Genomic DNA, 22934 nt, shown 5'->3' with positions numbered 1-22934 from the left:
TGCATATTTCCCGTACACACCGGGCAGGTTATCATAGAAATTCATTCTGCGTTACGCATGTTTCTGTACTGTGCTTGTAATAGAAATACAACAACAACTATAAGATAGTGGACAACAAAGAGCGACTCAAATACGAAACGGCCACGTAACCGAATCCCCGTCTTCTAGCTCTCCGGAGGGTTATTACATAGAAATTTGTTTTGTTATATCTACTGTTTAGGTAATTACGTCTTGAAAATTATGATATTACCTTACCTAATTTGAAAGTTGATGTAAGGGCTCATGTAGCCTGACAAAGTAACTGTTCACGTTGTTTGTTTGTAACGCTAGGCTTACTAGCAATACAACAATTAAACTAGGACATAGCCTAATATTAAGGCTTGACGACAGACTCGCACAAAGTCGTTATAAATTTGTATCGGCAGCAAGTTAAAGCCTAACATTAGATGAGATACGGCGTATATTAATTATATTCAGTTGTCAAAAGATGCACGTTTGTTGTGGTGGAGAGGCTGCAAACCAATGGTAACCCTAGGGCCTAGGCTAATGACCTAATGTAATATTTTTAATAATATGCCTAGATATAGCCAAGGCTATTACTATTCAGTTAATGGGGAAGGTTGAGCATCATATGAAATGATCTTCATTCTCGGAGACATTATATGAACGAAGTGGATATATAGCCGTCAGACGGTTTCCGATTCCAGTTTACTATTTAGCCGTCACTTCCGTCTGACATGTGCAGTTATCAATTTTTCTGAATTTTTACTTTTTATTTTAATTTTTTTATTTTTTATTTTTTTTTTGGTGGTTTTTTGGGTATGTTTTGAAGTGACGGCTAAATAGTAAACTGGAATCGGGAACCGTCTGATGGCTATATATCCACTGCCTATGAAGGGAAGTTCATGCCAAGGGAACAGAATTAAAGGAATGCTATCACACCAATAAAGGAAGGGGTACTAGTACTACTGTTACTGTATTAGCCTAGGCCCTAGGTAAGATCTGATCCCTACCACCAACACGTTACTTTTGCCTGTACAGCATTTCATTAAAGTTAGCAAGGCTTTAAAATTTCAGTCGTGCAACTGGTTCACCAGTCTATATTCTTTGGTAAAATTTTCGTTAGCTACATAATGATTTAGATGTAGTGTATTGTTTTTTGGAGGGCAATAAAGCAATATCTTGCATAGTCTAAGTAGCTATGGTATTGCCACTATTGGTTGTGTGGTGATGGTTAAATAAAAAAAAAATGCTGGTGTCACTGTTATTTGCTTATTAGTTGCCTATTAGTTGTAAGCCTTATATTTCAGATACCCAACCTTGCTGTTCAGCCTATCTAATTTAAAGTGCAGGTCGTCATGGATGATAATAAAATTAATCAAAACTTAGAGCATAAAATTGTTGTGACTTGATCTTCTTTATAAATATGTACTGAAAGCTATTGCTAGCCTTTAGAATAACTTCATAAAAGTTTTACACAGTAGGCAAACATTACAATGTGTGTAAATTTGATTACAAAGGTTTGAGATATTCTAAAAAAGTATATTCTGTCTACCATATGTTATATAGATGATAACTAGGGTTACAGGACTTTTCCACAAAACTATCTGTCACATCTCTGCTTCCAAAACAGCCAACTTGAACAATAGCACTTTATCAGAACTCAATCATTATTTACAAGCTGGTTGCATTTGCCATTTACAGGGCTTTCTACCCACAATGACGAAGAAACTTTTCATCGGAAATCTGCCCTCTGGATGTACTGGGATGGAACTGGAGGCCCTTTTAAAAAAGTTTGGAGAAGTTGCAGAGTGTGATGTCATTGCTAACAAAAACTTTGGCTTTGTGGTATGTAAAAACAAATCAGGTCCAAGTTTATATAGAAAGATTTAGGGTTTTCTGTTTTTCATTATATCATTTTGAAATTTAATTGGATTTAGATTTGCATTAGTTATTGAATTGATCTGCTTTGTGTTATGGAGCTGAATATAAAAAGGTCATGTGGTCACAAGAAAGTGTCATGACTAGTGTTATTGAAATCCTTATTTGAATAGGTTTCTTTTTCATGAAAAACAACATTTCTGTCTGGAGTGGTAAATTTTGGATGTTCATGAATTATATATTATGGTAATTTCAAATTTTATAACTTTCCATTAAATGTGCAGGTATCCTAAAATAACATCCAAATGATATTGTGTGTAAGCTACATATTATACTGTCAAACATGTTTTGGACTTGAAACATCTAGAATTGAATTTGTTGAAATTTCTGGGAATGATGTGTATTTTCATGCCTTATTTTCACTGTTGGTGGTGCTATCTTAGTGGACTAAAGTAACTATTTATTATTTGCTGTATCTGTTTTAAATAATGAAATATGGCACCATCAGACCAGATTCACTGCAAAATGCTACATTATTTAGAAACCATTCACAATATTACTGTACCACCTATGTTTGCAATTCAGAGAAGCAGAGCTGCTGTAGGGAACAATTTTGAAATCTATTATGCAGTAACCTAATGATGAATCTTTGCTGTTTTTGAAGAGTTAAAACAAGGCAAGAAAAAAATAAATAAAGGGTCTGTTTATTTTGTTTATTCTTGATTGGCATTCCAGCACATGGGATCAGAGACAGAGGCCCAGGAGGCTGTGACACAGTTGGATTCAACCAGCTTCATGGGTAATCTAATCAAAGTCCAGTTTTCAACAACAGATGTGCATAAAATGCCTGGTGTTGGGAGCAAAGGAGAGTGTTTTAAGTGTGGCAGCAAGGGTCACCTTAGCAGGGACTGTGACAGGTAATTCACTTCATTTGACAAATGAAAAAGTACCATCATAATTAAACATTTGTAGTACATTATTGTTTACCTCTTTTGGACTTAGAGAGCCATGCATGTGAAAACTGGAGATTGTTTTGAAAGTTCGACCACCATGAAGCATATCGATTCCACCTCCCAGCTACCCAGTTATATGCCCATCATTTGCCTCGTATCATTTAACCTGTATTGTCATGTTAAGCTCATGCTAACAAACCAGCCCTCATGGACAGGGCGGTTACAGTGGTCATAACCACAGTTTGTAGTTTGTTACTTTCATCGCTGAGATATAAACTGTTGCAGTTGATTCACTTAAAAGGAGTGCATTGTGCTTTAATCTGTTCCTAAGCAGAAAGATCTCTTTTGCTCTCTTCAATACTAAACTGAGTAAAGTGTACTACTGGATGATTGGCCATAGCTGCTGTGTTCTATAAGATTTGTACACAGTTATAAGGAAAATGGTGTGCAAAGGTGGTTTGATGTATAGATCTGTCTGCTGTATTCTTTAATGCAGTGAAGTTGGAAAGTTGTATTTTATGGTCAGTATTGGAGTATGTCGTTTCTAAGTATCAACTTATTTTTATTTCCAAAACAAAAAGTCTGAAGAATTCATCTTTCATGGAAGTAACACAAAAATCAGAGTAACTTTTTAATTGCTATTCTGATATCAAAGATCGTTATTACACTTACCCTTTACAACTAAGTATATATGTCATAATTTTGTGGAAGATTCTTGACAATACTTTCTACTTTGTTGAAAAACAGGTCTGGGGGAAGAGGAAGACCGGGTAGAGGACGCGGTAGAGGTAGAGACAACGGCGGAGGAAGCGAAGGATGGAGAAACAGGGATGAATTCAGAGATGACAGAGAGAGACAAGGCCCTCTCAGAAGTTCCTACAGAGATGACTTTCGTGATGATCCGTACTTCAGAGACAGGGAGGAGAGGTCAGCTTCGTACTACAGGAGGCCATTATCGAGAGAAGTAGACTATGAGAGGAGATACCTTGATGAACCATACAGGTCAGTAGGTCAAACATGAGATCAAAACTGGGAATGAAATATTCTTGTATAATTGAAATTTTCTCATCGAGCATTTACAATTCTTTGTCGCTGGTATCTGATGTTTCCTGCGTCTTTTTCGTACCGTTTGTCTGTGCAGTAGGCGGATGCCTCTCTCAGCCAGGGAATACGACCTCCTCTACCCCAGGAGAAGCAGAAGTCCCATAAGAGACTACGAACCAGAAATCCGCAGATCCATGTACTCAGCTGATCGGTGAGTCTGCGTCCCAATTCTCAATTTTATTTTAAAAAGTATAGTTAGTACTACATTGCTGTATGAAAGCACTATATATTTTTGCATTTGTGTAGCAGAGTGGCCATTTTTGAGTTGCAAATTTGCTGCTATGTGATAACAGATAATATCACAGCCCTCTAATTTTCACTTCTTTAAACTTTTGTATCATGAGTCAAATATACCAGAGATTTTCTGGGATGGGACTTTTTCAGATCTGTCTGTTGCACCAAATATCCTTGATATTTACTCTGCCGTTATCATGATAAGTGTAAAACACTCTCATTGTCAGGTTCACAGTGCCCACTCATGTAGAGATTAATTTCGTCGCATTTTGTATGTCTACTGAAAGGTCAATGTGGCTTTGTGTAAATCATCGAAGGCGACCAGAAAACAGTTTATGTTATTGGCTATTGTTTGCTTGTCTACTTTTGAAAGAACAAAGAAGCAATTATGCTAGATGAATATTCAAACCAGTGACCTCCATAAAAGAAGTCTCATCTTCTAGTTTGTTAGCACAGTGGAACACTTGGTAGTACAGCACCATCTTTCTCAACCTTGGAACTGTGGACCTCTGTCAACGAAAATCTCTTGTGGATCTGTGAGGGTAAAGGGGTCCACAAGGGCGCCACAAGGGGAGGGCGTAATAAAAAGTTGCTTATGAGTCACAGGGTGTTCTACATTTTTCTGAACTATATTTTATGTCATGATAGTCAGAATAAGTCTGAAAATATCATCTTGGGTAAAGAAAAGTGAAATGTTTGCTGACCTCAGCTACGAACGTTGAGGGGCCGAGGTCTTTGGTGATACTCCTTAAGTGTTGGGATCCGTGGACTTTCCATTGTCCTCAGAGGGTGGTGGATGGAACAGGTTGAGAAAGCTAGGGTCTAGATAACAATTTGCAAAACCTTACTTGTTTTACTTTCCAGCGACTACCTTGACCGACTTTACAGCTCTTCAAGACGGGATCCTTACTATGACATACCCATGAGATCGTAAGTTTGAAGGACGTTTGCTCCTGACAAACAAATTCATTTTGGAAGGTGCACATTCCATATCCCTTTATAGTCAAACTGTGCATGCGATATTCATTTCTTCGCAGTGTTTTTTTTTTCCCCTTCATATCTGTGCACAAAATAATCATAAAATTATGGTAAACTCTGGTTACGTGGGTTTATTATTGGATAATATTGGTGGATGGTTGGTGGTAAATGGTGCATTAGGGCTTCTTCTATGCTTTTATATATTAAAGGAGTGCAAAGCATTTGAAGCAAGAAAGTTTCTTGATGAATATGCATGAATCATATGAGCTTGACTGAAATGAGGTTATCCAAACAGGTTGTATGTTAACTTTTGATTTACAGTGGCTTCAAGTTCAAGGAAAGAAAAACTACAAAAATGAAAAAGCATGCGTTTCTTTTTCAGTCACAACTCTAGACCACACATTTGGGTATTTTATTGCAAATGATAGAATTCTTCAAAACTTCAAAGTGAAATTTCCAGGGTTTAGCTGCATCACTGGGACTAAATTGCTTCAAATGCAAATATGTTTGTTTAATTATGCTGATAAAGGGAAAACAAGAGTTGTCTGTGATAATGCACACAACAGAGTGAATCCAATGCAAGCATATCTGCATTTACAGTACTATCGTAAAGATCCAAAACAAATATTGACAGTCAAATATGTCATAAACAGAGAAGTTTGCAAAGTTGTGACAGTACCGGTAAGATTCAGGACTTTGTCATACAAATTCAATTCTGGAAGTCGATTGAGGTCGTTAAGACGAGTCCTGATTATTGATTAACGATAGGGACACAGAATTGATCATCGTTTCATTTTCATGAAGTGGCATTGAGGTGGGAGAGACACAGATTTTGAAGCTTTGAAAATATTGAGCTATCATAGACATAACTAATGAAGCGTTATTTTTTATCGCGAACCTTCTCACACAGGCGTTACTCGGGGGCTTCGCGCGCAGGCCCCTCAAGATACTGATGGTTCTCCTCCGGTCACCAAGTGTCGGTTCTCTCCGGAAATTTTTACCCTTGGACCAGTCTCTGCTCAGAATCGCGTCACGCCTCATCATGGAATATTCCCCCCGGTTTTCAGTCAAAAGGTTGAAATTTAGAATCGGTTGTTACTACATGAACGAGCAGTTGTATATAAATGTGGAACTCTTTTTCGTCCGTGCCGGAGTTTTTACACGTCGAGTGAACCGTCTCACGGTCCGTAAGATAATCGTCCATCAGACGCTGATATTGTGCTCACGTCTCCAAAGACTGTTGTTATGGATTATGGATTTTAATTTCTTTATAAGTTTTTACTGCTATTTAGCAACCTTGTCTAAGCTTTGCCATTAGTTTTAGTCTCTGCAGTGTCTATGTGTATTTGCTTGTGAAGACCAGTCATAAGGTTGTCACAAGTTGGGCGTTATTGAAAAAAAAAAAAATTCAGTAATTTGATAGTTTAACAACCCAAAGATATTGATGTACAGAAACACAGAAGGACAAATTCATTGCATCGTTTCCTTAGGATGGCCCTTGTATATACTGTCACTGACCAACCAAAATTATGTTTTTGCCATTCTTAACCAACATTTCTCTTCTTGCAAGATTTGCTGTTTGGAACTTTGGCCATATTGTCCCCAAATAACTTCAGAACAGTTTGCCTTGTCAGTTTTATGACAGTATTAATGACTATTGCCATGATTCTTAAATGCAAATGACTGTAGGTTAGGTTTGGTATCTTTAGCTATCAAAGTGTGGTAAGTGTTAGGGTTCATGTTAATGTGATAGTAAAGTAGCTATCTTTCTCAAGACTTTGACCTTTCCTCGTGACATTGAAGCAGCAGAGGAACAAATAGTGTCTGAGTTGGTTATGTAGTAAGAACCTCACAACCTAGTCACAGGCCTGTTGTTGATAAATCTTATGTAAAATCTTTCAAATAAATGGAGTCAAAACCAGTATTGTCAGTTCAGATTACTATTGTTCTTTCCTGGATGGTTTCTTGAGATTAAATTGGTCACTTCTGTGAAAAGATTTGCAGGGGTTGACGAGATCTGTATGGTAGAATTCAAATCATTGGATTCATATATGGTCGAAAGGAAAAAGAACTGCCTACAAGATGTTAATACCTGTCAATGCTTAGCAAAGAAGAGGAAGAAATGAAACAACAAAACATGGTGGTGGGGGTGGTGGTGGTTGGGGGGGGGAGAGTGGGTAGGGGTGGTTGGGGGAAAGGTGGGTAGGGGTTCAGGAGGCCTCTTACATATACAGATCATATCTAGGCAAATCAGTGATCTCTATATTGCAGGGTTTCCTGTGATTAGCCTAACACTGGTTTATCCAGATGTGATATAGAATTTGATAAGGTGAGCATTGTTTTGTTTCTTGAACAATGTTGTTTGAACAATCATTGCTGCTTTCTTCTTTAAGTGAGAATTCAGTGTTTTCATTGCCAAAGTAGATTCTGACAGCAAAATTATCCTACAATCGTTTCAGAAAAAGTTGGGCTTAATTATTTGATTACTGCATTAACTGGATATTTGAATCCTCAAGATTCTTGTACCATATCTAGAATTAAACTCCCTTAGCCAAACCTGAAATGGAAGCATTGATAAAAAAAAAAAAAAAAACCACACACACACACACACACATACAAATCATCCCAATTTCTGAAATGACATGGGCATGCTGTTAGCAACTTTGAATATGGAAAGTTTTGGACCATTTCTTTTGCCGCACATGAAAGCCAGTCAAGTTAAGGTCACTTTGTCGTATATGATGCAGCCATCAGATCCCATGTCAAATATTAAGTATACAGAGACACACAAGACGCTGGGCACACTGGGCTGCTGCTGTGTGTAAGTATCTCGGCCGATTTTACAGCCTGCTACCGCTGCAGGGTCCATGGCTTACAATTCGTGACAACTTGGCAGGTGGACGGTCATATCGCTATAAACGGGAACCGTATTCAACAACAGCCGCCGTGACATTTACAAGCAAGTATGTCGGTAAAGACCAATGGTTTACATATATATATATTTAATTATACGCTCCCAGTCGTGATATTACACAGCTTGTCACACTTTTCCGTCTTCTGTGACACCCTGTGTGAGTCTATATAGACGCGTCGCGTTTTCGCTTGAAATTTTGTAAGTAACGCGTACTACTCAGTTCGCCCGTCTCTTCTCAACCCTCCTGCAGTTTTTTGTCATTGTTAATGTCTCTTTTTTTATGCCTTGATTTGCTTTCAAGTAGAAGTTAGAAGCTGTCATTATTTATCCGACCCTTTCCTGTATCTTCTCACAATAACCTTGACTACTTCATCGCCATACTTTCATCTGTATGCTTTGATTCTTAACTAGTATAAAGATGTACTCAAACTGAGGTGGACATGCTCCGATTAACACACATCTACCCTCCCCCCTTCCTACCCCTAATGAATAGATGATGAATCAGTCAACATGGTACCTATTAAATAAGGAACGTTAATAGTCTATTTTTCCCTTTAAATAAGGAACAAAATAAAAATTTAATTTATAGTCACAAGAACATTGTTTAGCAATAATATGGAGTAGTTTAACAAAAAGAGGAAAAGCAGATAAGCAGAGTGAGTATTGCGACATTCTAAAGAGTGTAAATACCTAAAAGTGGTGTCAATTGCAGTTATATCACAGACATGCAGTTTTGTGGTGGCAAAGACTTGATTTATCAAAAAGTTTGTAGGAAATTTAAATTTTTTTTTATTTTATAAATTGAGTTTGATAAGTCAGTTTAAGACATTCTTCTGGCTTAGGACTCGACATATGGAAACCCAATAACTGTTGCTTTGACTGAATGCTAGGCACATTTTATGTGAAATGTAAATGGCCTTGGATTGACAAAGGTATAATTTTGTACTAGCAGGAGAAAAAAAAAAAGGCGATTGCAGGCCTCCTTTCGGAAGAAGTAAATAGTCTAAACTTTCAGGCCTGTTCATGATCTCTCATGTAGGCATCCCAAAAATAGAGGGGGAAATATCTGTATTTTCCAACATTACATCCATATGTTCTTAATTACTGCTACATCATTCTTGTGAAATTTGACGACTTTGTTAACATTCTTATTGATGGTGGAGAGCATATGTTGGGTATCATTGTGGGCTACCACCACTCTTCTAAATACTAATGCAACTTTTTTTCCTTGTTTTTTTTCCATCTGTTTTCAGTTTGCATCTCTTTGCAATTTTGTTTAAGTTTTCTCCTCTTTTGCTTGCATCGTAATTATTTTCTTCGCTTCTACTTTTTTTTTTTTTGTGAGTAATTGTCGTTTGTTTATGTTTCCAGTGGTGTTTCTTTTAGCTAAATATACTCAGTGACGTAATCTAGAAACTTGCATGTACCATCTCTTTGGTTTCTTTCCTCGTCTGACAAACTTCACAAAGAATTTTTGCTGGTATATTCTCATGCTCAAAAATCTTCTACATAAGTATTTGAAGACTGCATATCATAGTTTTGTCCTTAACTCTATAAAGTGTGTTCCTTTTTTGGGGGAGGGGGTTGGGGAGGGGTGGGGAGGGGCATAATATCTTTTGGCTCCTGAAATACATATTTATTTATGTGGGTACAAAGTCATAATCCAAGGGAGAGGGACAGAAAATATAATAGGAGTATGAAACAGATAATAGGACAAAATATGTGTTTATAGCTAGAAGGGCTCTTTCCACACCCAGTGATCTGTTGGACTACTGAGAAGTCCTGCTCCCACCCCTCCTTCATGGCTAAGTTATTCATTTATGTAGGAGTACTGGAGAGAATTCTTATATGCAACTAGGTTCCTGCAAGAACCAACCTTTGTATAAATGTTGGCAATCCAGTCGATAAACTCTAGTTGATTCTAAATTTCTATGAAATAAGCCGATTAATAGATTAGACAAATAAAAAACAAACCTGAGTTGTATCTTCAGGTTGATGAGGTAGTTTAAATCGATCCTAACTTACAAAATTTAAAGCGGGATTGGGGAACTGGGGGGGGGGGGGTGGTGGGATGGGGATAATTTAAGAGCCATATAGCCATGACAATATGAATTTTGGTACTTTCACTGACGTGCAAGTTGCAAGCAGGTATGCAGCAAAGATAATATGCAAAGATTCTCTCAAAGCTGTGAATCCCACTCGTTAAATAAAAGTAGACATTCCATATCTAGTGAATAAATTGAAACCTCATACTGAAATGTTGGAAGTCATTGTAGTATTTCTAGTAGTTTGGGATTTAAGCTTACAAAATTAAATTTTTGTCACATTCATTTGTTTTTCCCCCAATGTTTAAAATTTGCCAGTCAATTTAATTGAATGAATTATCTGTGGGTTATATTGATGCTATTTATTAGATTTATTCATTTTCAAGCAGTTGTTCATTTTTAAGCAGTTGTTCATTTTTAAGCAGTTGTTAAATTTCATTTATAAAGATTCATTAATAGTCTCAAAATTGACATTATTGATGCCAAATTCTCTTAATATTGCAGAATTGTCATCTGTAGTCATCAACATTTATTCCCCACATGTACTGACCAACTTGTAGAGACCTGAATTGCCACCCCCACCCCCACCCTCCCCCCCCCCACGCCCACCCCTTTTTAAATAATTTAATCAGTTTGAATCTCTACTCAAACTGTTTTTGAAAACTGAAAAATTTAGAAAGCTAAAATATGATGTCAATGTAACATTCATGACCCCGCAGTCCCCTCGTTTATGTTACCATTGTTTATTAGACTGTTCTCTTTATTTTTATTCTCATAATTTCCTTAAAATGATTTTTTTCAGTGAAACTTTTGCTTCGGATCCAGTCAGCAAATTTCCAAGAGGTGCAAAGTCAAGAGGAGTTTATCGTCAACCCCAGAGATCAACCCATCAACCAATGAGGACAAACCAATCATTTTAGAGTTTTGTAGGCAGCATAATGAGACAATTTCAAAGTACTGAGTTTATAATTTTTTTAATATTTATCTTTGATATTTTAATTAGCAAAGACAAAAGAGGTACATCAGTTATGAGATGAGAGGTATTTAAAAGTGGAAGGCAAATGTTAGAAGTTTGTGAGGACAATGGGCTATGCAATGTGGTACTTTGGAAGTGGATGTTAAAGTAAGTGGTAGGTTAACAAGCAATAAGGGTCATGCAAATTTCAATTTAGAATACTTTTATAATTTAATTTTCAGTGGCAGAGTTTTGATGTAGTAAAGAGAGGCAATAATAAAAAGAAAGAAAAAGTATTCTCTTTCTAGTAAATTTGATCATTACAAAGTGAAAAGTGATGCTACAAAGTTTACAAGAAATGTTGAATATCTTGTGATCAGATTTCAAGGCGATTTCTTTTTTGTGGTTAAAATCTCTTCTTTGTTGACCTCTGGGAGCTAGTGCTGAAATTGATTTCATTAAACCTCAGGCAATTGGTCTGCCGTTGTGCAACATAAATAGCAAACAGGTAACAGCAGATGATATGATATTAAAATAATGTGTGTGTTTCCAGAAAATTCCTTCAGGTGGCATTGCTGATCAGACCACTGAGATGCTAATTTTGAATTAGTGTTGGGCTTTTATGACACACAGCACAGTTGTAATCATAGAAGTTCCATATTTTGAGTATTTTATATGAAAACGGAATTGTCTCTTATCAGTGTGGAAGTTTCCAATTTTACAGTGCCACTAGAATGTCCTTTGTTCTCAACAGACAATTTGTTCAGTTAAACACACAACCAGCGATGCAGACGTACGGGTACAATGAAAGAACAGGAATTCCTCAATGGATTTCGAGAAATTTGCACAGATATCCAACGCGATCAATAAAGACTCAGAGCCATCATGTGTTAAAACTTAAAAACGTGAAAGCAAAATGCACAAATCTTTTGGTAAGATCAAAACCATTTTGCCTTTAACTCATATGTTAGGTGAAATGAGATGATATATAGTCAAAGTTTGTGATCTGTTTGGTCACTTATAAAAGATAAGTGACAAAAAAAGAAATAAAAAAAATGCCACACTTCCATTAGGACACATGTAAAATGAGATGCTTTGTTTGAGGTCTTACTTCATCAGCGCCCATCAGTGAAAATAAATTGCCCCCCCCCCAAAAAAAAGCGGTCCAAATAAACAGCAAATGTAATAAAAATATGAAAACTTTATTGATCTAGATGAATCAGCATTAAGTTAAATTTGTTCCTCAGCATCAGTTTTTATTGTTGTGGTTATCAATATCGCACTGGAAGTTCTACTACGCTTAAAATGTTCAAATCCACTCGTTTTACCCCTCCAAAACCATTTCAACGTATATATGAAGGTGGGCTACTTGTTTGTTGCATAGATGAGGAAACCTGAATGTTGCAGTGTAAAAGGAATTGTGAAGGTTAATTATCACTACTGCTGAATATTTATTTTGTTCATTCCAACATTTTTAGTTGCAATACAGATATTTTTTATTGATAGGTTGGATGACATTCTTTATTCAGGTTAGTTTCATAAACAGATGATCATTGTTATTTCTGAACTATGCAGTAAATTAGAATTTACATTGTTGAAGAAGGTTATGCCTGTATTTAGCCAACAGTTTGCTCAAATAGGCCGAGGCTGAAATGAAGTCATGTTTGTCAACACTATCACGTAGATGGAAGTTAAAAGGATTGATTCTTCCGACTTCAAAATAATAGAGGCTGAAATAGTGTTGTCAACAGTATCCTATAGATCAGGTCATTATTTTAAAGGTTTCATAAAAAACACATTGTAAATAAGTTTTCTTAAAAGGATAGAATTGTCTTAACAGATGATGTGAACCTTCCCATGCCATAGAAGGTCCATACTGTAGAGGTCAAAAGACTTATTACTTGTGCAATATTGAGCGACATGCATTCCCTTTCATTTCTTGCCTGACAGGTTTTATAGGTCTAGTTTGGTCAACAACTTTGTTGTGTATTTATTATGCAGGGTATCAGTTAACTCAAACATCTCCTTGAAAATAAGTTTTTCCAAAAAAGTTTCATTCAATGATTCAAACCCTTGAAATGCACACTTTTTTGTTCTTCATGAAATATAAAAAATTGTATTCCTTCAGCTGACTAGCATGTGTGCCTCATGTACAGAAATATCTCACCAGGAAAAGGACAGATATCACAAGCATAACCAGCACGACTTGTTGAAGTATCCAGTTTGTGCCTGAGTTTTATTTTGTTAATAAATTCACTTTTCAAATGTAGTGACCACAATATGAAGGAAACCTAACAAATACAGAGATAGCATCAAATTCAATACTCAATAGGAGATAACATTGTGGGAATATCCTAGCCCACAAAGCAACTGAATATCATGTTTCCTAGACTACTGGTATCTTTCAAAGAAAATGTATCACACAATTCTCTGTTATAAGTGAAGGTGAAGTGAGTTTGTTGATCAGGGTGCTAAATATGAGGAAATGCTCTGAATTATGTTCAGGGATTTAAGGATATGTAAACTTGTAACAGTTTTAGTTGAAAACAAATCACTCAAATATGTCTTTTCCATTTTGTAAATCTTTCTCAAACATTCTGTAATATTGTTAAGTGTTTTTACTTGATTCATTTTGTGTTTTTGTAAGTTTGAATTTTGTAGTAGTAGTAGTATTTACATACCGTTTTACTTCGAAAGAAATGTTGAGCAAGATACAACCATAGGAATTTGTCTTTTACATTAAGTATTCAATTCAGTCTTGAAGTAATGTTTACCTTAAGCTTTAATCGAAAAACCCAAGAATGTACTTACTTTGTTTTGTTGATAAAACTTAAACCAATCCTACCGTTTTGTTCTTCCCTTCAAAATAACAAAACAAGCCATTGTTTTCCATTGTCTTCATGTTGTGTATTCACTTGTTAATATTCAATTGTTACAGGAGAAAATCAGGGCTTTAATATTTATATTGTAATTATTGTTCTCTCTTTCATGTCTTTTGATCACTTTTAGGAAGTTTGCTACTTGTCATTTTGTCCGTCCATACTTTGTGACCAAATTACCAGAACTTATCGTTTTCTGTAACTTCATTTGTTTTTCCTTAATAAAAGGAAGAAGAATACAATGTATCACATCTTGTTGTTCGTTATGTCCATATCAACCAATCCATTCTTGTTTCCAGTATTTTAAGTGAAATATTGGTATATTTTCAGCTAAAATGAAAATGACATAGAACCCATGGTAAAAGCTTTAATACTATCAAAATAGTTCTATCTTAAAAAAAATCTTGCATAATTTCAATTTTAGTACTATATCAATTCTCCTAAATCAGTCATAGTACAACAAACAAGTTTTTACCAGCCAGTTGGAACATTTCTTCTTGGTAAGGTTTATTTGAGATTGACAGTGGTCAGACTAAAGACCATGTTATCAATAACTCCCACTTTGATGCACTTCATACCTGGTATGTGGATCTACCTTATTAAAGGTAGTCTGTATAGACCCCAAACTATAGCGTGCTGTAATTGTACGTTTTCAAAAAAAGTACTTTCCTTGAGGTCTTTATCCTCCAAATTGTTCTCAGACATTCTAAATGAACACACAAGATGACTGAATGCCCAAGTGAGGTAAATTTCCTACAAGGTGGTAATGAAAACAGTCTAAGAATTTTGACTAAAGGTGACCATGCTTTGAAACTAGCATATTTGGGTACAATACAGCTTACCTTTAAGTACATGAAACTTGTCTGAAGTTACATTAACAATTTTCAGGTGAAATAAGGCAAAGAATCGCCAAGGTAACTTGGCTTTCTGGTGGTTATAAGCTATATATATACTTCCATCCACTGGAATATACCCTTTCACTCGCTGTGCAAAGTAATAAGATTCTGCAACTTTGCTGCACTAGTCTAATAGTTTGATGACATGCAGCAAAACACGAGTGATAGAATATTCATTTTGACAGATAATAGAATATTTATATTGCCAATACAAGTGATTTTAAAGCAAGAGTTGAAAGCCCAACTGGTTGGACTGCATTATTACTGTGATCCCCTGAACTATTTTGTTTCCCCGCGGACAATTTTTTAATAAAGGTGAATACAAATAAGGTTGAGGTGCATGCAAGACTTTATTCACTTTCATACAATACAATTCCTTGTATTTCACACACATACACTGAAGTACATACAGTGTGCATGCCTGTAATTGGTTTATGGGTTAAACCATTCATAGGCAAAACAGCTCATAGGATTAAAGGAAGGCAACCAGTACCCCCAAAAAGAAAAAAAAGGTCTATCATATTTAATTAAAATGTTAACTAAATTACACTTCATTTTAATATGCAGCATCTCTTCATGTTGAATTGAAGTGTGCAGCTAATGCATATATAAGTTTTATATTTTTATTAACTACTGCTTGAAAATGCCCTTGTGAAACTGTAAAGCACCAAATCAAGACAGACTTCATAGTCACCGATCCTGACGAACACTGCGACTCAGTCCTTTTTCCACTTATGTGCTTTAATTATAACCATGTAGAAACTATTAAAAGAGTAAAACTTGCTCAGAAGGTAGAGATTTGAAAGAGACCCACACGTGGCGACCCAGTAGTGTTACCCATAGTTGTGCGTTAGGTAAGTTGAGGTGCATATAAACTTGAGGGAATTAAGGGAGTTAACTAAATAGAATGAAAAGAAAATCCACTGGAGAAATTATCTTTGTATGAAATGCAAAAGTCCTAATGAGAAAGAAAAGAAAATGGGTTAACCACTGTTTGTTATTGTAGGAGTGTTAAGATGGAAACAAATTACTGCCATGTACTTGCGTACAAAACTACAAAGTATTTCAGTGTTAGACCACGATTCAAAAGTGCTCTAATCACCAGAATGCGATACTTTGACAATGACCAAAAAGGGAAGGCTACACATACCTGCACAGAAAATGATGATTTAGGTTGATGGGACGGACAGTATATGTATGCTTATAGTGGAACGGATAACATCGCAAGATAATTTAATACCTAATATAATACAATACTGATGGCATTGCACAAGCGTTATCAAACAACACAAATACTTGTATGAATCATTAGTCTGAAGAGAAATTGCAGTCTTCAGATAAACGAAATTTACTCCTTAGGAACACTCTTCAACAAGATGTAGACTATCCTCTAGAGACTTAAATGACCATTTAGCATTGGATTTGTCTCTATTGTTGAAGGGATATACAGTCCAACAAGATCACACCAATAGCAATGGAGTTAGTCACCACCTTCACCTGTTATGCTCATCACACTTTTTAAGGCAAAAAGAAATTTTAAAACACAACTAACTTTTCTCTATCATGCAAAGGGATGCATCGCTAATCAGAATGCAGCCAAATGGATCCAACGTTACTAATCTCTTGGTTGAAACAATTCAAGGCAAAGTAATTTGCCAAGAATTTCAATCTGAACATCCATGGATGCACAAAATGTTGGAGATAAGTAAAGAGATGACATTTAGGAGGACATACACAGCATATCATTGGCATTAGGGCACATAACTGTAGCATGTGAAGTATATCAATATCTACAGCAGAGAGTGCTTCTACAATTGAAGCAGCAATAACTTGGAAATCACCCGAACACTTAATAACAACCACATAAAGATAATTGCTAGAAATCAGCCCAACAATGTTTAACTCCTCCCTGTTCTTGCAAGTACAATACCTTTATCTTTCAAAAAGACCCTACAATAGCTATCTGTCTTTCTATATGATCGCCGGACACTGCAGGCGTGGAACTCGAGTAACACATGCTGTAAGTTACCATATAGGTATACTATATTATGTACTGGTACTACTTCTATGTACTGAGCACTTTTGCAGCAGGAAGTGAACAGCTCAATAAATATATATATGTAACTCTTTCGAAATTCGGCTTTAGGGATCGCACATGATTTCGAGTTGGTTAACATCATGTTTGATCTCTATAGTAAGGCAAATATGTCACCAAAGCAGAACTAGTATTGTTCAATACAGGTGACAAACGCATACAGTGGAATTACGACCTTCCTTATTGGTTTCGAACCTCTGGACAAACAATCAGCGTCCATAGCCTAGTGGTTAGGGTGTCCGCATATAAAGCGGGAGCCTGGAGGCCCAGGTTCGAATCCCGGTGGAGACTGGAAGTTTTTTCACTGTTCTGGATTTTCCAACTCACTAAGATTTCAATTATATATATATATATATGCATATATAAGATTCTTGGCAACCAGTTGTGATATGAATATTCATGCCCCTAACATTGACAGTTCAGGTCTGTTACAGCTGCTTTGAATGAATTGTCTGCAATACGGTTGATTCAGTTTGTATTAAACACATTGGCACAATAGCACACACTTTAAGCAAACCTGATCTACCAAAGTTTCATACTAATATTGAGCACAGTAACTTGGAATTGATAGAATCAGGGTTTTAACTACTGTAGGTCTCTACCATAATTAATTGGCAAGGTTAACCAACAGCTACAATTTTGGAGATAAAAAGAGATTTCCAACAGATTGTCACTATTGAAATAACTGGACTGAATTTAACGTGAAGTAAAACAGAGAAATGATTATGATTACTAATCCAGCTTCTGTAAACTCAAAAACTTCTGTTAATCCAACCACCAAACACTTGTCATCCATTAATCAAACAAATTAACACACCAGAGTTCATGTCCAAAATGTTGCAAATAAAATATAAACTGGCCATTTAGTTCAGTCTTTAACTTAAAGCTTGGATATTGAGCTGAAACAGTAAATAGAAACCATACCCGCCACCATAAGGTGATTAATTTAGAATTTTTTATGATGGTTCATATACATGTTGGATTTCTTTGGAAGTTGTCTAGTGGACGTACCAAGCTGCATGCAAAGTCGATTAAAATAACAAAAGAATACTTATAGCAATTGATGCCACTGTAAGAAATATTACTAGAAATCTTGCTGCTCAAGGTTAAGGACTCTTTAGGACAACATTAGAAATTTGACTTCTGCCATAAGCTCTTTAAGTCAAACAGGAGGGAGTACAAGGGTCTAGCAATGGTTTGTTGGTTCTATGTTTCTGGGAGGATAGGATAACGATCAAGTTTTTAACACTTAATCGAGAAGTATTTTGTCCAATGCTAACATAATAAAAAAAGATGTGAATGAAAGTGGAAGCCTCATTACTTAAGTGTAAAAAAAGAGGTTTTGCATTTGATGTATTGGCTGTGAAATTATTCAATGATCTGGAACGCGTTATCTGTAGTCACTGAAAAACCCCATGTTGAGAAGATGCATTCCAAGCTGTTTCTACCGTGTAACGGAAGGTCAAACAGGTAATTATAAATGATTTGGGACATTTCTAAAAGTTCTTGTGATATTCCTTGATACAGCATATAAAACCCAGGGACACTTTTAATCCGAGGATGGTACATGAAAGCCAGGAACTGTTCCTGGAAATTAGGGATATCTGGACACCTTTACTTTAAACAAAAGTAAATTAGCACAATCTAACATTAATAACATTAATACTATCCCCGAGTGTCTAATAGCAAAAGAGGGTTAATCATACAATTTTTAAACTTCAGCCTTTCTATAAACTATCTATGGTAGATACCATGCACTAGAACACCCAATGCATACAGTACTTCCTACAAGTCCCATGGGCTCTTGTTCCTGGGGTCCATGGAGCAGGGACGCTTCACTCTTGCAAAGGGTCCATAGGCGGGGTTAAAGATGAAATCCCAAACCACTCTGGAAAAGGATGGGTGCTGTGGCAGGTCACTGTAATATTCTGGTGCAATTTTTGATACCTATTCATACATGGAAGAAAAGTAATTGTCAAATTATCCTGTAAAGTACCTGAATGAATGCCAGTAGGGACAAAATTAATTTGAGTATGTCACTGGTGGCTGGACTATCAATTCAAGCACACTGTGCATCCTTACGTCAACTCCTCAGAAGCAATACATAAATGGATGGAAAAAATAGAAGCCCTTCACAGCTCAGAAGACACTTTTACAATTTGTCAAAGACATAATGTCATATACAATACTACAGGTTATCTTTTGTTTATGAACTTTATATGAAATTTAAAATTTACTCTTTTGATTAAGGACAGAACTTATGAATTAAAAAGCCACTATCAGATTAATAATAAGGTCCAAAGTGACAACCATTCCAGACATTAAGCACAATTTTTTTTGGCTTTGCTGGGTACTGTTTACAGTACATTACTCAATTTCTGCCTCGGTTAAGTTCTTGGATGGATAGAGCAACGACTAAACAGAACAAATCTTATTATTGCTGAACAAAGCAAATGAATGGGAGCACTGCTTAAAATGGCTGACCATGCCTCCATGCTTGATGGAAATTATTGAAAATAGACAAGGGTTTTTACACAGTCATGTAGTCAGGATTGATTCGAAAGAGATTTTTATCTACACAATGTTAAAAAAAAAAACTTGTTAAAAAAAAACTCACCGAAGGAAGTCTGGAACCGGGAACGTTTGGGAAGTCGTGGTGTTCCATGTGGTATCCCACGTTAAAAGCCAAATAATTATATGGTCCGTAGTACGAGTACGTCTCGTGTCCTTCGACGTACATGTAATGCTCTGATATAAAGTGTCCAGCGAGTGGATGAATACCCATGGTGAGGAATGAACCCAGAAGTAGGTAACCCATTGCTTTAGGACCAAACATGTACCAGATGAACAAATCAAAGGCTATCTGGATTGTAGTATTCATGAATTCGAGGTAGCTAGGTGCCTTCGGCCTCATCACGAACGGTCTCAAGGCGTAAAAGACGGGCTGGAGAAACATCCATAGTGCTTTCGTGATTGTGTTATGGAAGAGTATGGCTTCCCATTCGGTGGGTAAATCTGGATCAAGCCCATCTTCTCCCTATGGAATCATGGAGGAACAGACACTGATTAGGATGGAAGAATTGTAAGAACATTGGTACTTTATGCAGTACTGTATATCAATACCACATCACATGTCATTTTTGGTGTGATGTACATTAAGTATGGCATGCTACACACTAATTACTTTTTCTAAACCTCTTGTACAGAGTAAGAAAGAAAAATTGGGAGCGTTCTAAGCTATACAAATTTCATGAAATGTTCTAAAGAGAATATGCTCACTTAAAGGTGATATGTCATTACAGCAGAAATTTACATAAATGGTCAGTGCTTCCAAAAGATTCTTAATATAAGCGTAGAACTTTTTACTTGAAGACAATTCTCATCTAGATTTTTGACAGTGATGAATTTAATACCAATGGTTACAAGTTCTTAAAGTTCCTTGGTTAACTACTGTTCCCACCAACTTTTCACTCATTTCCTTAACTGTAATATCTGACTACAGTACTACTACTACTGCATGCAGCATAAGAAGCATGTTTGCAGCCCAGAGGCTTCAGTGTGAATCAGACAAAGACCTAGGCTAGTGATATTTACTATGATAGAGTGTGATTGTCTTCTGCTTTGAGAGTTATCAGTTTCTTGAGATATAATACCAAATGTTTCATGTTGTTGTCAGTATACAGTTCAAAAGAAACAAAACATGAAATGTCCATGTTTTGGCACAGAGATGGATTCACATTGCAAAATAATTCCTACTAAAGTACCAGCCCTCAATCCTGGACCTAGTGTGCATCTCATTGGCATTTATTTATACAATGTATGTGATCCAACCTACCTGAAATCTATGATGATCTTGGTGATATCTTTTAAAGGAGATCGACATTGGTACACCCACGCAAGTGTTCCCTATAAAACCGATCATCCGGTTCCACATCAGACGGGTGTTGCCGTATGCCAGATTGTGCCCAATTTCATGAATGGCTAGGGTCATAGAGTGGTTCACTACGCCCCCAAAGCAGTAAGCCACAATGGCTATGGTAGTCCATGATTCATTCCTCAGTAAATATGCTGATAACACTTGCACAATTACCATCACCAGGACTATGTTGACAATGTTGGTGTCACATCCCATTAGCTTCTTGATTTCAGGGTATTTTTCTATGAAAAGAGAGCAGAAGTAGTGTACATTTAATCAAAATAAGCAACACAAAAATAAAGCCTAGAATTAGATAGTGTAAGCCTTCCCAATATGATGATAGGCTTTGTATGGTATTAAGGAAACTTATAAAGTTGTACTGCGCTGGTTTGTCAAGTTAAAGGGTCTACAGAGGTTACTGTACATAGGCCTAGGTTCTGTCAAATATTATAAGTAGATCATTGGCTATCAATTGAGCCATTCAATACGTGACCTATCTGCACATGGCATAAAAATAAAAATAACCTATATTACCTCAGAATGATACCACTACTCTCTGGGACCTGACCTGTCTGAGCTTAGGGGCTCAGAGCATAGCAAGCAGCATGCAGAGTCAATTGATGTATACTTACAGTTACACAAATGTACTTTTGCTAATCGAGGAATGTGTCAATTTAGGGGTATTAACTATGAAAGAACTTGACACGGCAGACATTTTGTGGTAAAATTCTGCTCAATATACGTTGCATATACACAGAACAATAAATAGTTTGAGATCATTACATTTCTGAGGAACCACATATTTGAAAAACACATATAGTTGAGTGATTTTGCATTGATAGACATCGTTGATCAAATCCTTAAGTGCATCAATTATGAGCCCACGATGCTAAGTACTACTACTTGTTATACTACATCTTATTTCTGCAGGCCAAAGGGGCATTCTATTCAACTGACTAGTAGTAAGTCACCATCCTACTACTACTACTAGTACTTAGGAAGTTAGTGTAATAGTACCGTAGGCACTTACTTAGCATTTCTTTCCGCCTTGTCAAGTGGGGTTCGTCAGTGTAGACCCAAGCGAAATCTGACCTAGTAACGGCTGCACCCATTTTCTTTGATTAGCTTGGACTTCTAGTACTAGTCTGAAACCGATGTTAAATCGATTCGTTGGTCGTTTTAACAGTTTTAGCTTAGTCCTGCCTTATTCCACTTCTTGTTCCGATTATACTAGTATTGGTACTGCCCGCATCAATTAATGATATTCCTAATTCGCGAAAGTCGTAAACTACCGACGGTGCACTAACGATACAAAGTCACTTAGAACGCTCAATGATATAATAACTGCATGCTAACCATGCCATGTTACCGAATTATTAAGTTACGTAAGTAGTAAATTATTGACCTTGTAAGGCACTTCGCCTCTACAGTATTTAATACCAGCGAATTTCATGACATGTGTACAAGTCATGATTCACAGTACTGTGCATGCATACTTCCATGTAAATGTTACCAGCACAAAAAGTATGGAAGATTATACAATATGGTAGGTTTATTATCGCATTAAATAAGTCATCGATATTCTCTCCTTATTTATAGTCATCACATGTGATAATTAATTTACATTCATCATTCACATACATTTTTGTACTCTCCCCCCTACAAATCGATCGTACGATAATAATTGGTACATTCCGACCATACCGTAGTCTTGGGGAGCCATATCTTGTGACAGCGTTGTTTAGTATTTTGAAGTTGCTTAGTGAAATATTTGTATGGAAACTTCAATGTGCCGTCAAACTTTAAGAATATGACTGAAATTTGTTAACAATTTTCATACAACCGTTGAGTGGTTTTATAGTGATAACTAGTATCTACGGAAGCGTAGAAGGGACATTGCATTGACGAGTTACCAACTTGACAAAACGACAATTATCTGCAAATTGACGAGTTGACGAGATGGTAACGTGACAAAATTCAGAAAATTGCTGCATTGACGAGATAACGGATCTCGTCAATGCAGCAATTTTCTGCAAATTGACGAGTTGCACACTTACTACCATCTCGGCTTGATGACAAAATTC

At 36.4% G+C, this 22934-nt stretch overlaps 2 protein-coding genes across 6 annotated transcripts; one reads left to right on the top strand and one right to left on the bottom strand.

The window, feature by feature from the left end:
* Positions 1-15288, top strand: LOC139970388 (RNA-binding protein lark-like). Of its 5 annotated transcripts, XR_011794137.1 has the most exons (9): positions 2-220; positions 1705-1848; positions 2617-2798; positions 3582-3836; positions 3976-4089; positions 5037-5102; positions 10912-11063; positions 11819-11996; positions 13193-15288. XR_011794137.1 is itself a non-coding variant. In XM_071976030.1 (8 exons), exons 2-7 carry the CDS (start codon positions 1720-1722, stop codon positions 11027-11029), a joined length of 864 nt encoding a protein of 287 aa, XP_071832131.1. In that variant the 5' UTR covers positions 1-220; positions 1634-1719; the 3' UTR covers positions 11030-11063; positions 11819-15288. The 5 variants fall into 5 exon arrangements, 4 of the variants coding, with proteins under 4 accessions (XP_071832131.1, XP_071832129.1, XP_071832130.1 ...); XM_071976030.1 differs by having other exon boundaries at positions 1-220; positions 1634-1848; positions 11819-15288; XM_071976028.1 differs by having other exon boundaries at positions 11819-15288.
* Positions 15289-16455: 1167 nt separating this feature from the next.
* On the bottom strand, positions 16456-22219 carry LOC139970387 (sphingolipid delta(4)-desaturase DES1-like). Its single transcript, XM_071976027.1, has 4 exons — positions 21881-22219; positions 20770-21092; positions 19552-19971; positions 16456-18881 (listed from the first exon to the last, which is right to left on the bottom strand). The coding sequence occupies exons 1-4, from the start codon at positions 21960-21962 to the stop codon at positions 18720-18722; spliced, it is 987 nt and encodes a 328-aa protein (XP_071832128.1). The 5' UTR covers positions 21963-22219; the 3' UTR covers positions 16456-18719.
* Positions 22220-22934: the final 715 nt, after the last annotated feature.

The sequence above is a fragment of the Apostichopus japonicus genome, chromosome 8 (assembly GCF_037975245.1).
Source record: "Apostichopus japonicus isolate 1M-3 chromosome 8, ASM3797524v1, whole genome shotgun sequence".
Classification (NCBI taxonomy): Eukaryota; Metazoa; Echinodermata; class Holothuroidea; order Aspidochirotida; family Stichopodidae; genus Apostichopus; species Apostichopus japonicus.
This window is presented reverse-complemented; position numbering and strand designations above follow the sequence as displayed.

What these genes read in the sequence shown, in the direction of transcription:
- LOC139970387 (XM_071976027.1), bottom strand. Translation starts at nt 21,962, where the DNA reads ATGGGTGCAGCCGTTACTAGGTCAGATTTCGCTTGGGTCTACACTGAC. An exon ending in AAGGCGGAAAGAAATGCTAA is followed by an intron (nt 21,093 to 21,880) that starts GTAAGTGCCTAC and finishes CTCTTTTCATAG; the next exon opens with AAAAATACCCTGAAATCAAG. An exon ending in AAGATCATCATAGATTTCAG is followed by an intron (nt 19,972 to 20,769) that starts GTAGGTTGGATC and finishes ATGATTCCATAG; the next exon opens with GGAGAAGATGGGCTTGATCC.
- LOC139970388 (XM_071976030.1), top strand. Translation starts at nt 1,720, where the DNA reads ATGACGAAGAAACTTTTCATCGGAAATCTGCCCTCTGGATGTACTGGG. An exon ending in CTTAGCAGGGACTGTGACAG is followed by an intron (nt 2,799 to 3,581) that starts GTAATTCACTTC and finishes GTTGAAAAACAG; the next exon opens with GTCTGGGGGAAGAGGAAGAC. An exon ending in TACCTTGATGAACCATACAG is followed by an intron (nt 3,837 to 3,975) that starts GTCAGTAGGTCA and finishes TTGTCTGTGCAG; the next exon opens with TAGGCGGATGCCTCTCTCAG.